Source organism: Xiphophorus maculatus, chromosome 14 (genome assembly GCF_002775205.1).
Source record: "Xiphophorus maculatus strain JP 163 A chromosome 14, X_maculatus-5.0-male, whole genome shotgun sequence".
Lineage (NCBI taxonomy): Eukaryota > Metazoa > Chordata > Actinopteri > Cyprinodontiformes > Poeciliidae > Xiphophorus > Xiphophorus maculatus.
The window spans coordinates 4258964-4271389 of NC_036456.1; the positions used below are offsets into that span (position 1 = coordinate 4258964).

The 12426-nt window shown below is 38.1% G+C and overlaps 1 protein-coding gene across 2 annotated transcripts in view; it reads left to right on the forward strand.

Annotated features, from left to right (window-relative positions):
• Positions 1 to 12426, forward strand: part of LOC102218719 (disintegrin and metalloproteinase domain-containing protein 33-like) — a 148617-nt gene that overhangs the window by 128634 nt on the left and 7557 nt on the right. For both annotated transcript variants that reach the window (XM_023345624.1, XM_023345625.1), the window contains exons 15-19: positions 71 to 179; positions 3160 to 3364; positions 6414 to 6491; positions 10539 to 10647; positions 11045 to 11186. In XM_023345624.1, coding sequence (XP_023201392.1) covers positions 71 to 179; positions 3160 to 3364; positions 6414 to 6491; positions 10539 to 10647; positions 11045 to 11186 — 643 coding nt within the window. The remainder of the gene's footprint in view (positions 1 to 70; positions 180 to 3159; positions 3365 to 6413; positions 6492 to 10538; positions 10648 to 11044; positions 11187 to 12426) is intronic.

Consider the following 12426-nt stretch of genomic DNA (forward strand, 5'->3'; position numbering starts at 1 on the left):
TCGGGCCTTTCCCAGAACACCAAACCCCTGAGTTCATGTGACTTACTGATGGAAGGCTTTTCATTTCCAGGAGCTCAACCAGCCCATGATGCCTGCTTTGAAGACGTCAATGCAGCAGGGAATGCATTTGGGAACTGTGGGAAAGATGAACACGGCAACTACAAAAAGTGTCAGAAAAGGTATGTTTGCACTGATGCTAACAATCACTTGAAAGTTTAAGATACTTTATGTTAAATTCTGTTGAACTATTTGAAGCAGAGGTGCTCAAATATCCTCATATATTCTTCACCCGTATGATTAGGATAGAGTGCAAGATAAGTATGGAACTACAGGGCTGCAGCAAGCAGACAAACCTCTTCTAATTGCTGTGTAGTTCTGAGCCCCGCTCTATCTTGGTTGGACAGTCAGAGACACAGTGAATCGCTGGTCATCTATGAGACACCATTAACTTTAATGTGTTCTACTTGCTGCGTACATCGTCTAAGCCAATTTTCCTTTGTATGGAATGTCAAAACAGATCTGGGGTGCCTTTAGATACTTTAAAGTTTGGCTAGTTTGCTTCTCTGAGTTGAGAAATGTGGTTCAGGATTATTCTGTAGGTAATTTTTCTTCTCTGTTTTTTTGGGGGGGGGTTATCTCCAATGTGCCGGTACTAATTTAAACAGATTCTGATTACATTTAAAGAATAAATATGCACGTCTTACCCTTTTCTCTGTTTAATAACATATTTAAGGCAAATATTACTGTTTTTACTCAAATATTGGTTACAAAGATACCTTTCTTTCTATCTATGAAAACCCATTAATACAGAAAAACCTCCAAGTTATGGGAACAAATTATCTGTAACTCAAATTCTTTAATGAGTAGGGACAAAATAATGACAGATTTGTCTTTAGCATCATATATTCGCAATTAGCAGTTGACATTACAACAGTGTTTTCTGTGTGAATTCCCTGTAGTGTTAGTAAACCCTTACCTGTGAGGTGTCCACAAGGATGTCAATATTTCATAGTCCAGCACTTTAGAGGTTGAACACAAAGTAACTTTTCTACAATATCTAACTCTTTGTGTAAATACCACATTATGAATGAAAAGCTGTTGACTCTGTCCAAGCAAATATATATCCTTTCAGCAGAAAACCTGTCAATCGAAAATTGTAAAATTTACCAGGACTTGGTCTTCAACATAAAGCAAATAACACTTTAGCCACTTAAAAGTGTTATTAAAACAGTGTTATTTCTCACTGTAATACTTTCCCGTTCATACTGTAATGGTTCACTAGAGGGACCCAGAAAATCAGCCACGACACAGGAGTGAGCAGAAAACTCTGATATTTATTAAAAGGCAGCTTAAACCGGGCACGCAGGATCGTCCGCTGCAGCACTGCGAAGGGGGGCGGAGAGGAGAGATCGGTGACTGGACAAATAGCAACAAAAGGATCTGTTACTGCGTGTGTGAAGGGAACACTAACCTGGCTTGGCGATCAGTAACTGAAGTGATCGGCTGAGGAACCAGGAGGAGCGCGGATGCTGTGCTGACGCAGAGCTCGGCAGGAAGTGCCTGGGGAGGGAAGCGCTGATGCAGGGCAGCGTACAAACTAGTTAGGCAGCAGAAGAACCAAATCCAGATCCGAATCCTTAGTCAGACGGGCCGAGGTCATGCACGATCGGGGCTAAGGGTAGAATCCGTGGGAGTGGGCGAGAGCGGTGTAACTGAAACAGGCGTGGGTCGAGATCCAGAAGGGCGATAGTAACAGTCCGACAAGGGCAAGGCAAAAGGGGCAGGTCCGAGGAACAAAGCGTGGTCGTGGCTATGAGGGCGAAGTAAAAGTGCTGGAAAACTACTTGCTGAAAGCGTTCGATAATCTGGCAGTGTGGTTGCGACTGAGAGAGGCTTAAGAAGGGAGACAATCAGGAAGCAACGCAGGTGCGAGGAATAACGGAAATGAGGGGCGTGACTAGGATTGGCTCAAACAGAAAACAGTACAATGTGAACATCACATATACCGAGACACTTGTGCACCCACGGTCAGGGATTCTGAACACTCAGGCCACAGAGAGCTAAATTAGCTGTTTAGCAATGCTAATGAGCTAGTGGATTATAGTGCTTGATGGCTGTCTGCATGAGCCACTGATGTCTGAATCCATTACAGAATTTCACATAAGAGATGGAGGTGTTACTGACTCACTGAATCAATTGAGGATATGTAAATGTGTCTGGTATTAAGACACCTGCACAGCAGCACTATCTGTCCTTGGCTTCTAATGCTAAGTTTCATTATGTAAAAAGTTTAGCTTTGAAATAGTCTATAACAACTAACTGGGAATGAGCCACTCAATAGACCTTCCTGTTGATTATTCAGAGCACAGATATGACCTTGTCTCTGTCCTCCATTTCTTTGTCATGAACTCCTCACTTTCTTTGTTTTAACATGCAGAAGTGTTTGCACTTCTTTCTCTTTCATGCACACACTGGCACACCAACAAGTGTGTGGTTCAGTGTCTGGCTCAAGGATTCAATGATATGTGCAGAGAGTGTGGCTAACTGCCTAACTGTTGAGCTCCTGATTCGGTGTGAGTGTGTGTGTGCTTCCCTGCTCTAGTAGCTATAAACTGTACAAGCCGGACTCATTAGAGCGACTTTTTTCTGAACATTTCAGGTTCTGCCTCCCGGCTTACATAAAGGCTGCCTAGAACACTGATTGGTGGAAGTTATTGGGAGTGGGCTGTTGAGGTCAAACATTAACAGTCTGCTTTGTGGCATAAACATTTTTTACAAGTTTCTATGGTGTACTGAACTAAAACATCTGAAATCCTTTGATTGCTTTATTAATAAACACATGGAATTTATTTGTAGCCATTATTTATAGTGTGGATCTCTCAACTTAAAAACGTACAGTTTTCTCTGATATGCTGGATGTTATCCAGACACTGACTGATATCTATATGATATATACACACACACACACATATAGACAGACAGACAGATGATTAAAGGGAATTAAGCAAACATATTTAAAAATTTCCATTACAGTAGCTAGAAATTCCTTGATGTTTAGACCCAACTGACTGCACCAAGGAATCTGTTTTATCTCCTTTCTGTGCCTCAGAGTCTGAAAATAATTGAAAATTCATATTTTGTGCTTGTTTTTCTACTTAGTGATGCCAAATGTGGCAAGATTCAGTGCCACAGTGCTGCCAAGAAGCCCAAAGGCACCAACGCCGTTTCCATCGACACAACCATCAAGACAGGCGGCATTGAGGTTAAGTGCCGTGGCACCTATGTTTACAGCACTCAGGACGGCCAGGGTGACCTGCCTGATCCCGGTCTTGTCATGACTGGCACCAAGTGTGGAGAGGGCAAGGTTGGTATACTCCTGATCAATTTTAAGATGTGACCAGAATTCACATTTAAGTTTAAAACCGTTAGCCAAAAGGACAAAAATGGACTTGATAATAAAAGCTCAATCTGAAACTAATAAAAGAAGATAAGTCCAAGGTGGCATATTGTGATGTGGCCTGTGCTTATTTGCCCCATGTAAATGTTCACCTGATTTATGCACATTTTTTTTTCTAGGTTGCTGTCTTAAACTCTTGTTTAGTTGACAGTTTGTTTGATTTAAAATACTTTTCAGTTATTTGAAAGTAGGAGACATTTTGTTTTTCGGTTGCAGAAAAAATAAATCTGTCAAAATTACTAAACCCCATGTAAATGATCAGGTCTTCAATTAAAAACAGCAGTATACTGTTACAGGGAGAATAAACGAAGCAAGTCAGGGAGCTCTGATGTTTTAAAAAACTTTCTTCTGCAGGGAAATTTTGGCTCCTGCCATTGATATTTATTTTACTTTAAGGTGCATTAATAACATACCAAAGTCTTGTTGCCGACCAAGTGAACTAGTACTTCTAAAAGCGATTCTGGCTGTATGCATATAAATGTGTATGAGCAAAGTTACACTAATTAACTAATTATTTCACTTTCTGTTCCCTAACAGCTTTTGAATATTTTTATTATGCAGAAGGGTTTGTGCAGCCTAAAGATAATTGTCAACATTCTCTTTGCTTTTGCAGTAAACACACAGGGTTCTTTCTCAGCCCACCTCATACAAAACAAAATGCCATTAGTCCTGTGGGAGATTGATCCGTCTTAGCATTTTGTCTAATTAACATTATTCTGTCAATTTGATTTATTATTCAGCATGCAAACTAGAACACTGGGTTTTAAAGCAAAACCATTTCTAGGCACAAAAACCCATAACTTTGTAAAGTAAAACTGATTTTATATAATAAAAAAAAAAACGGTCTGTATAAAATGTGGTGGTAATGCACCCTCTATCATTTCACCAGCAAAATAATTTTTTTCCCTGTTTGTCTTATTTCCTTTTCCTCTGCATCACAATCCTCCCTTTTAAATTCCATTTCAGCTGGCGCTCCAAGGCCTGACTAGCGCTGCCTGAGTAATGTATAATGAATAGGCAGCAGATAATACTGTCTGCCATCTACCATGATGAATTCTGAGTCGTCTTATTGAGTTGAACTTTTCTCTGCAGTGAATGCACACAAGCTCTGCCTCTAGTCACCCACTCACATATAGATCAACTCTGCAAAGTTAATTTTATTGTTACCAATAACAGTACTAGTGCATAATGATATGAATATTAGCATTAGCACCAGCATATATAAAAACAACCAAACCCTTCCCTCTGCAGGTGAGTGTAGATGGTTTCATGGCAGAGTTCCACTAAATGTTTATTTGAACAACAAAATTGACTGAATTTGTGTCAGACTGTCCTGGTCTGACTGACTTGCTTTTATATGTCAGAAATATATTTGGTGATTGTTGTTTAGTGCAGCAGATTTTATGGTAAGTCATTAGGAACCTGACACAAAGTTGTCTCACTTCCAAACAGCTGATGTATCCAAATGTAACTTTGTAATAAAACCAGAGATATAGGAATCATGGACAGCATTTTTCCAGTAATTGGAAACAATGTTCTCTATCAGAAGATCTCTATGTGTGTAATGAATTGAAAGCAGAAATACTTTATCACTGTTTAGTTTTTAATGACTCATGAGATTATTGAGAGATGGATCAACTATGTCTTCTAATATTATGAACTCCTACCAAGAAGACTTGCCAGAAGAAAATTGTTGCCATGTAGGGAAACATGTGGAAGGAAGTACTTTGGTCAAATGAGATTGAAATGTCCCAAATATAACCGTTCTTTACCACAGTGGGTTCAAGTTTTGTAGGAACACTAAAGTAGACTTGAGCTGTGGACGGTTCATGGATGCGTCTCGTTTTGCGTTCTACAACCCAAAGCATTTGTCTCTGAGCGTTTACTTTCTGATACCACAGCAGCCCTTCAGTGTTGTGGAGCTCAGGCCTTAGCTCACTACTGTCCTGACAGCAAACAGAAAAGCAGCTAAACATTAGCCAGTTGATATTAATGCTGTCTACTGTTATTCTGAACTAAAAGTAACTGACTTTACCTAAAGTAAATTATACTATCACTTCATAAGACGTAATTTCTAGTCATCTTTTGTGTCGCTTGTTTCTTAGAATTGGGGATGAAATCATTGGATAAAACATTTATAAAATTTTACACTATTTCTGAAATTTACATCTTTAAAATGCTCATCAAAATTTAAGAAAATATTAAAATAACGAATTAATATTTAAACAAGAAGAATGAGAAAGTAAAGTAGCCTTATGTAGTTAATTGTATATTTTGAAAGAGGTTTTATTACTGATTAGACATTTGATTAACTGAGACCAAACTTTGAATTAAAGTCCAGAAACCTATTTGTAGGTTTATCAGGTTGGATCGTTGTTAAAACAATGTTTCCCTTTTGCCATGATGTGAAGAAAAAATTATCAAAACCAATAATTGTTGCCTTATTAAACCTCAACACCTTAAAACACAGTTAGTGGAAAATGTCAATAGTGAAGTGTTGAGTTTAATCAGAATGTGGGAGTATCTGTTGGGCTTTCCTGTTAGGAAACGGTTCGTTTCTGTGCTGACTACTGTGATCAGATGTAACTCCAGGGAAATAAGCTGCAAACTGAGGGGAAAATATTGAAACTTCATTACTGCTTAAAAAATGGAAGAAAAAAAGGACACTCTGTTTAGTCATTTTGTTTGTCAGAACAATATATTTTCTACATTAAGGATGCTGGTAGGTAAATGAGGCATGTTGCTGATTTCATCCAACAACACCACTATAAGTTCCAAAAGCATATCTGTAAAACTGCTCTTTTAATTAAAGATGCTGGTACCATTTCCTGATTTCCATAGGCATACAAGTTGTTCCAGAGCCCGAGGGTGCAAACACAAGGCTGATCAAAGTCTGTATAAGTGTGTGCTGTCATCTTTATCACTGTCTGTGATCTTTCTGCCTGTGTTCTTCCAGGTGTGCAGAGACCGCAAATGCCAAAATGCCTCTTTTACCGAGCTGGAGTCTTGCCTTGCAAACTGTCACGGCAATGGGGTATCCGCACACTCACACCAACATGCACACCCCCACGCACGCACACACATGGTGTCATGCAACATACTTAACTCACTTAGTTTTCAGGCACAACTACCTAATCTTGTTGTCTCTCTGTGTCCTTGGGCAAAGGTAGCGCTCTGCTCTGCTTTCACCAAGTCTGTTGTTAAAGTCAAGAAAATAGATGACTGGAACACAACAGCAACTGAAGTGATGAACTATTCATTGAAACAGTACAAGCAAGCTTGAGGCAGATAAGGAGGGAGCATACATAGTTTATGAGTCTGTAACCAAGCTTTGGGAAGGAGAGTTTGGGGCTGAGTCTATCACTTTCTTGGCCAGAAGATAAGACTGATTTATCAAGGAATTAGCTCATGGGAATTTGACCTCCAACAGTATTTATTGCCTGAGGTGTACCAACAGTAAAGCTTCATTAAGGGATCCTAAAAAATAAAATGCTGATGCAAATATATGTCTGACACAGGGAGAGTCTGGATCAAATACGAATTAATCAAAAAACCTTTTCCCTACATTTTAAAGTGGAATTTATGACAAAACAGAATCTGTTGGACTGACTGTTCTGTGACATAACCCGGCAAATTCTTTGGATTATGCTTCAACAACTTAAATCAGTTTTTCAGTCAGTTTGTAGACTTGATTCAGATTATATATATGCACTGAATTATTCTTTCTTAATATTTCCATTTATGTAGTTACAGTTGAAAACAGATTTTTGCATACTGTATGAGAACAATTGCCTTTTCAATGTATGACAAAATCAGATTAAATTTTTCCTCTTTAGATCAGTTGGAATTACTAACATTATTAATATTAACATTATTAAGATTTGTTAAATGCCAACATAATGAAGAGGAGAGTTTTGAGTGATGTCTTTTCTTACTTTTGTGTGTTTATACAAAGTAATAAAAGTTACTTTGTCAAAAAAAAAGTCAAAAGTTTACGTACATTTCTTTCCAATTTGGTATCATGAATTTATACAGTATAATCTGTATCAATCCAAAACATTATCTTTGTTGCCCTTAACCCACTTTGTAACTAACTTGGTGGTGTGCTCAGGGTTCTTGTCCATTTTTAAAACCCATCTGTGCCTAAATTTTAACTTCTTGGGTGTTTGCACATAAAGATCTTCCCCACCAAACCAGTTCCAGTGCTTACCGTGTTCAAAAAGGGTGTAGCCTCCCCTCAGACACCTGTCTAAATGTTATGTCTGAAGTTGGATTGTATGTTGTTTTTGACGGTTGTACTGAAATATGTGAATTTCCCTCTGGGGTTAATAAAATTAGTTCATTGATTCATTTACCAACCAGCAATACCATGTTAACTTAGCATCAGAGATCTTTCTACTAAAGTTCATGTTTCAACCCCCCAGAAAGGAAAATGTGCAATAAAGGCAAACATTTTTTGTGCAATCATGAACAATTAGGCAAATTATTCCAAAGACATAAAGTCATAAATACTATATTTGTGCTTGTGCCATTTAAAGGAATGAGTGAGGTTTTAACAATAACAGCAGCAGATTCCTGCTGAAGCTAACTTTGTCTGACCTACTTTGTGTCTGAAACTGTTTTGCAGTTCGCTTTGACCCTAAGCATTTCAAGCTGACTCTCTCCTTCTCTCATTTACAGCACTTTATAAGGGGATAATTGGCTTTAATACTAGCCAAGTCTGTTGTTTAACTAGGACTTGAAATAATGAGTAAAATAATAAAATCTCAATTCTATTCTCTCCTCTTTTAATCCCTTTCACCAAGTACTTTGTTATTTTATGCCGTTTGTCCTCTTTGTGTCCCCTCCTCTCGGTGTAACAATACATGCATAATGAAAATGACTTTCGGCAAGGAATATTCTAAATATACATGTTTTCCCTCCTCGTAGCGCAGGCTTTTCTCAAGTCTTAGGATAAATTTTTAATTCCATATTATCTGTTGATCCTCAGGCATATGGAGTGTGATTGATATTCATGCAAATTAAAAGTAGTATTAAGCTGCAGGAATATACTCCTCATTTGGACCTTAGAAAGGAATTCATTCAACAAAAACAGAGGTTCAGTCTGGTTGTGATTTTTTCTACTATATCAACAGGCGCTCTGAATGTTAAATGAGAGGTTAAGAATTAAAGAATTGAATATGTGTTGACTAATACATAGAGACTCAAGTTTAAACTAAAACTTTTAGATTTTTTTTCTATTTTTTTTACAATTATTAAGGAGAAAGACTGCTTTCTATTTTTGGAGCAGCCCAGCAAAAATCCTAATTTGAATCCTGATCTGCCCCTTTTTCACCGACTCGGCTCTACTTGGCTTGCTTTGCGAGTGTTTCCACTGGCTTTTTTTTCGAGGCTGACCCTGCTTCTTAGGTCCCTGCTTTGGATTAGGGCCAGCCAGGGGCCGCCCTTCTTTCGTGGGTGACACAAGCTTCACTCCTGTTCACTGATTGGCCTGAAGGGCAGATGAAGTAGCAAAGAGAGAAGAAAAACAAAGACGCAACATTTCAAACTCGCTGCAACATGGAAGTGAGGGAAGCTACAAGCAAGCGGTGAACATAGAGAATACAGTATGTGAAGGAAGCTAAAGATTAGGGTGATGGCAAAGAGACTTTCCAACCTCAAAGTCTTAGAGTTCATCACCAAAGATAAATCATCAAAATGTGGGAGGAAACCTGCTGAAAAGTACAAGCAATAAGAAGAAGGGCTTGGTTCCTTTAATGCCAAAAACTATTTTTCAACTGATCATCAAAAAATCTGTAAATAATTGTTGACATGTCACTTTTTGGTCAAACTTTAAAAATAACTGAGATTTTTTTAAATTATCTTTTCAGAGACTGTGTGCTTTCCAATGAGAGACAATCTTCTTGGTCAAATAAACTTCAAATCTAAATCAGTTAGGGATATGAATAACTCTGGACTGAACTCTTACATTTATTTTCATGTCTGATATTAAAGTAGTTCTGGGTGTCAGGCCTTGTTTCTGTAACAAAGTAAAGGGAAAGAGTGAAAAAAAATCTGATGAACAAAAGTCAGAAATCCAAGCCAGCTATAGCCAGTAAAAAAATTACATCAGAAACAAATTACCACCAATTAAATTTGACCGATTTGATAAGACTGATTTAATAAGACTGTTTTTCTTATTTGTTCATTTTCATTTCCATTTAATTAAGAAAAGAATGGAATAACATGCTCTGTTGTATTGTAATAAATCCACAATGACAACAGCAGCTTCATTAGAGAATGCCTTTGGCCACTGAAACCAATCAGCGTGTTAATATTCTGATCAGTTGAGCTCCAGGTTTGAAATTTTTCAAATGTCAAAGCTCATTTCCGCACAATGAGCCTTGTTCCACTTTCTGGCTACAGCTTCACAAAAAGATTGTTCAGATGATTTGTTTGTTCTTTTATTACTAGAGCTTATTGTTTTAGTTTGTTCCTTTTTGCTAGTTCTTGCATTTCTTATTATAGTTTGAACTTGTTTCTTTAGGTTTGTTTGATGTTTATAACAGTTGTAGTTGTTTCTGCTCTGTTCATCTGTCCCTCTCCTCAGCACAGCTGTTATCCATCGCCTCATTCTTCTCTACCTCCGCTCTCCCACAACTGTTCCCACTTCCCTCTGACTAGCTCCTCTGCTTCCCTGTCAATTTCCACTCACTCCTCAATCGTAAAAACTTAGTTATGACAGTTCTGTGATTATGACTATGTTATACAAAGAACATGTTTCCAAATGTGACATGCATTTTTGCATCTTTATTCTGAGGTATTTTTATTTATAGTAAACAAATTTAGCCAGAAAAATTACCTCCCCAGATATATTATTAGGACACAAACAAGTCAGTAATGGCTTTATGTGAGTTGTATAGATGAGAACACATTAGCATGATTGAATGAAGCTCAAGTACATTGAGCTTCATTCACTAATCCTGAAACTGTTCCAAAGGCAATCTCCTGTATTTAGACAGTATTTTTGCTCCACAAACATAAATATACAAAGTCTAAACAGTGGACAACTTTAACCAAAACTTTCTGATGTCTTCTGTAGGTGTGTAACAGCAATGGGAACTGCCATTGTGACAGAGGCTGGGCTCCTCCCTTCTGCGAGAAGTCTGGCCTGGGCGGCAGCGTGGACAGCGGGCCTGTGCAGAATAATAGTGAGTAAATATTGATGTATTCTGTATCTTATTTTATCCCATTTAAACATTTCAAATGACCAGTCAACCCTGGGATTACATATAATGCTCAGCTCTAACAAATTAACAAAGACAAGAGAAATCTGTAAGAAAGCAAATACCTTAAATGAATTTTCTTCTACCTTAAGGTATAATGTTGCTCTTTCTTTAACTCATATATGTCTTCCCAAACCAGGTTCAGATATCACTGGCATTAACTAAATTAAACTCATTTGCACATGCAAAAAATATCATCAGAAGTCTTTGATCAGAGTAGATCCTTCTACACACAGAGAGATGTGTTTCTTGTTATGGAGGCGTGTCCATTTCCTGGATTTGTTTTCAGTCAGTGTGGGTGTGTGTGTGTGTGTGTCCACAGATCAGGTCGGTTTGGTGGTGGGTCTACTGTTTGCCTTCCTGGTGTTCCTTCCTGCAGTGTTGCTGCTCTTCTACTGCTGCAGAGTCAAGACTTCATTCTACCACAAGTGGATTTCACAGAGAGAGCAGAACAAGAAGAACAAGTACTGTCTCCCTGTCATGTCCTCTTTCTGTCTGGTCCATCACTGTGTTCTTGATTTCCCTGGATACTGAGCATCCAAGGGATCTAAGATTTCACAAAAAAAAATTGTCTCATCCAACAGATCGACTGAATTTGACTGATATTTGCCAAATTTTGAATATTGGCCATCGTCTGAAACTTCAAGAACGACTGACTACTGACTACAGTACTGACTACTAGCCTTCGGCCAGATGAGTGGCCAGAGGCCAGATTAATGATTATCCATCAGTCAGTTGTAGTTTAATGAGTAACTCTATCTGCCAACTGGTTTCAGTTGTATATATTGTAAAAAAAAAAAAAAAACAAACCCAGGGCTGTCAACATTAACTCATGTGATTATCCAGAAAATTAATAGATTAATCAAATTACCTATTTCGATGCTAAAAGCTTCTCTCCTGCTGAGGGTTACCTTGTTCACAGCAGAGCTTTATGGGCTTGACACATGGAGAATAATGTGTTCTTTCACAAAGGTGAAAGTTTTTAAACATCTTTTTGCCGCGTCGCCAGCCCACATGTATACATCTACTTGGAGGAGCTCAAAATTTCACATGAACTACGCCAGTCGGCTCATCCCACTAGTTCAATAGGTAATGAATAGAAAAAATGTTTCGTTTGAGACAATAAAATATATTTTTCCAATTTTTTGTCAGAACATGAATACAGCGGCAGTTTTTGAAATGGGCTATATGGGCAGTTTCCCAGGGCGTCATCAGAAAGGGGTGGGGCACTCAAGAATTAGAAAATAAAATCTGTCAGTTGTCCCCTGAACAGGCTTACAACTACTTATATACATGTGTTGTAGAGTAAGTTGCCATCGAGTAGTGGGAGACTACAGTACTTGCTGCCTTCTGCTACAAAAACCAAACACATAATTGTTTGCATTTTAATTGGTTGGAGTGCGGCAGGAGGATGGGCTTGCCCAGGGCACCATTCAAGATCCACAACTGCATGCATTATATGAAGCTTAAATGTTATGCATAGTGATTAATCGTGATTTATTACAGCGCCAAAGTGTGATTAATCTGAGTAATTTTTTAAGTTGATTGACAGCACTAATAAAAACACAGATAGCCTTTTTTTCATCACTGACTTTATGTAAGACTAATTTTCCTGTTTTGAGTCAATTCTGATTACAAAAACAATGTGTTTGCTAAAGGCCAGAATGGTGAGAGATTTTTAAGAGTATTTTCCTTTTTGCTTAG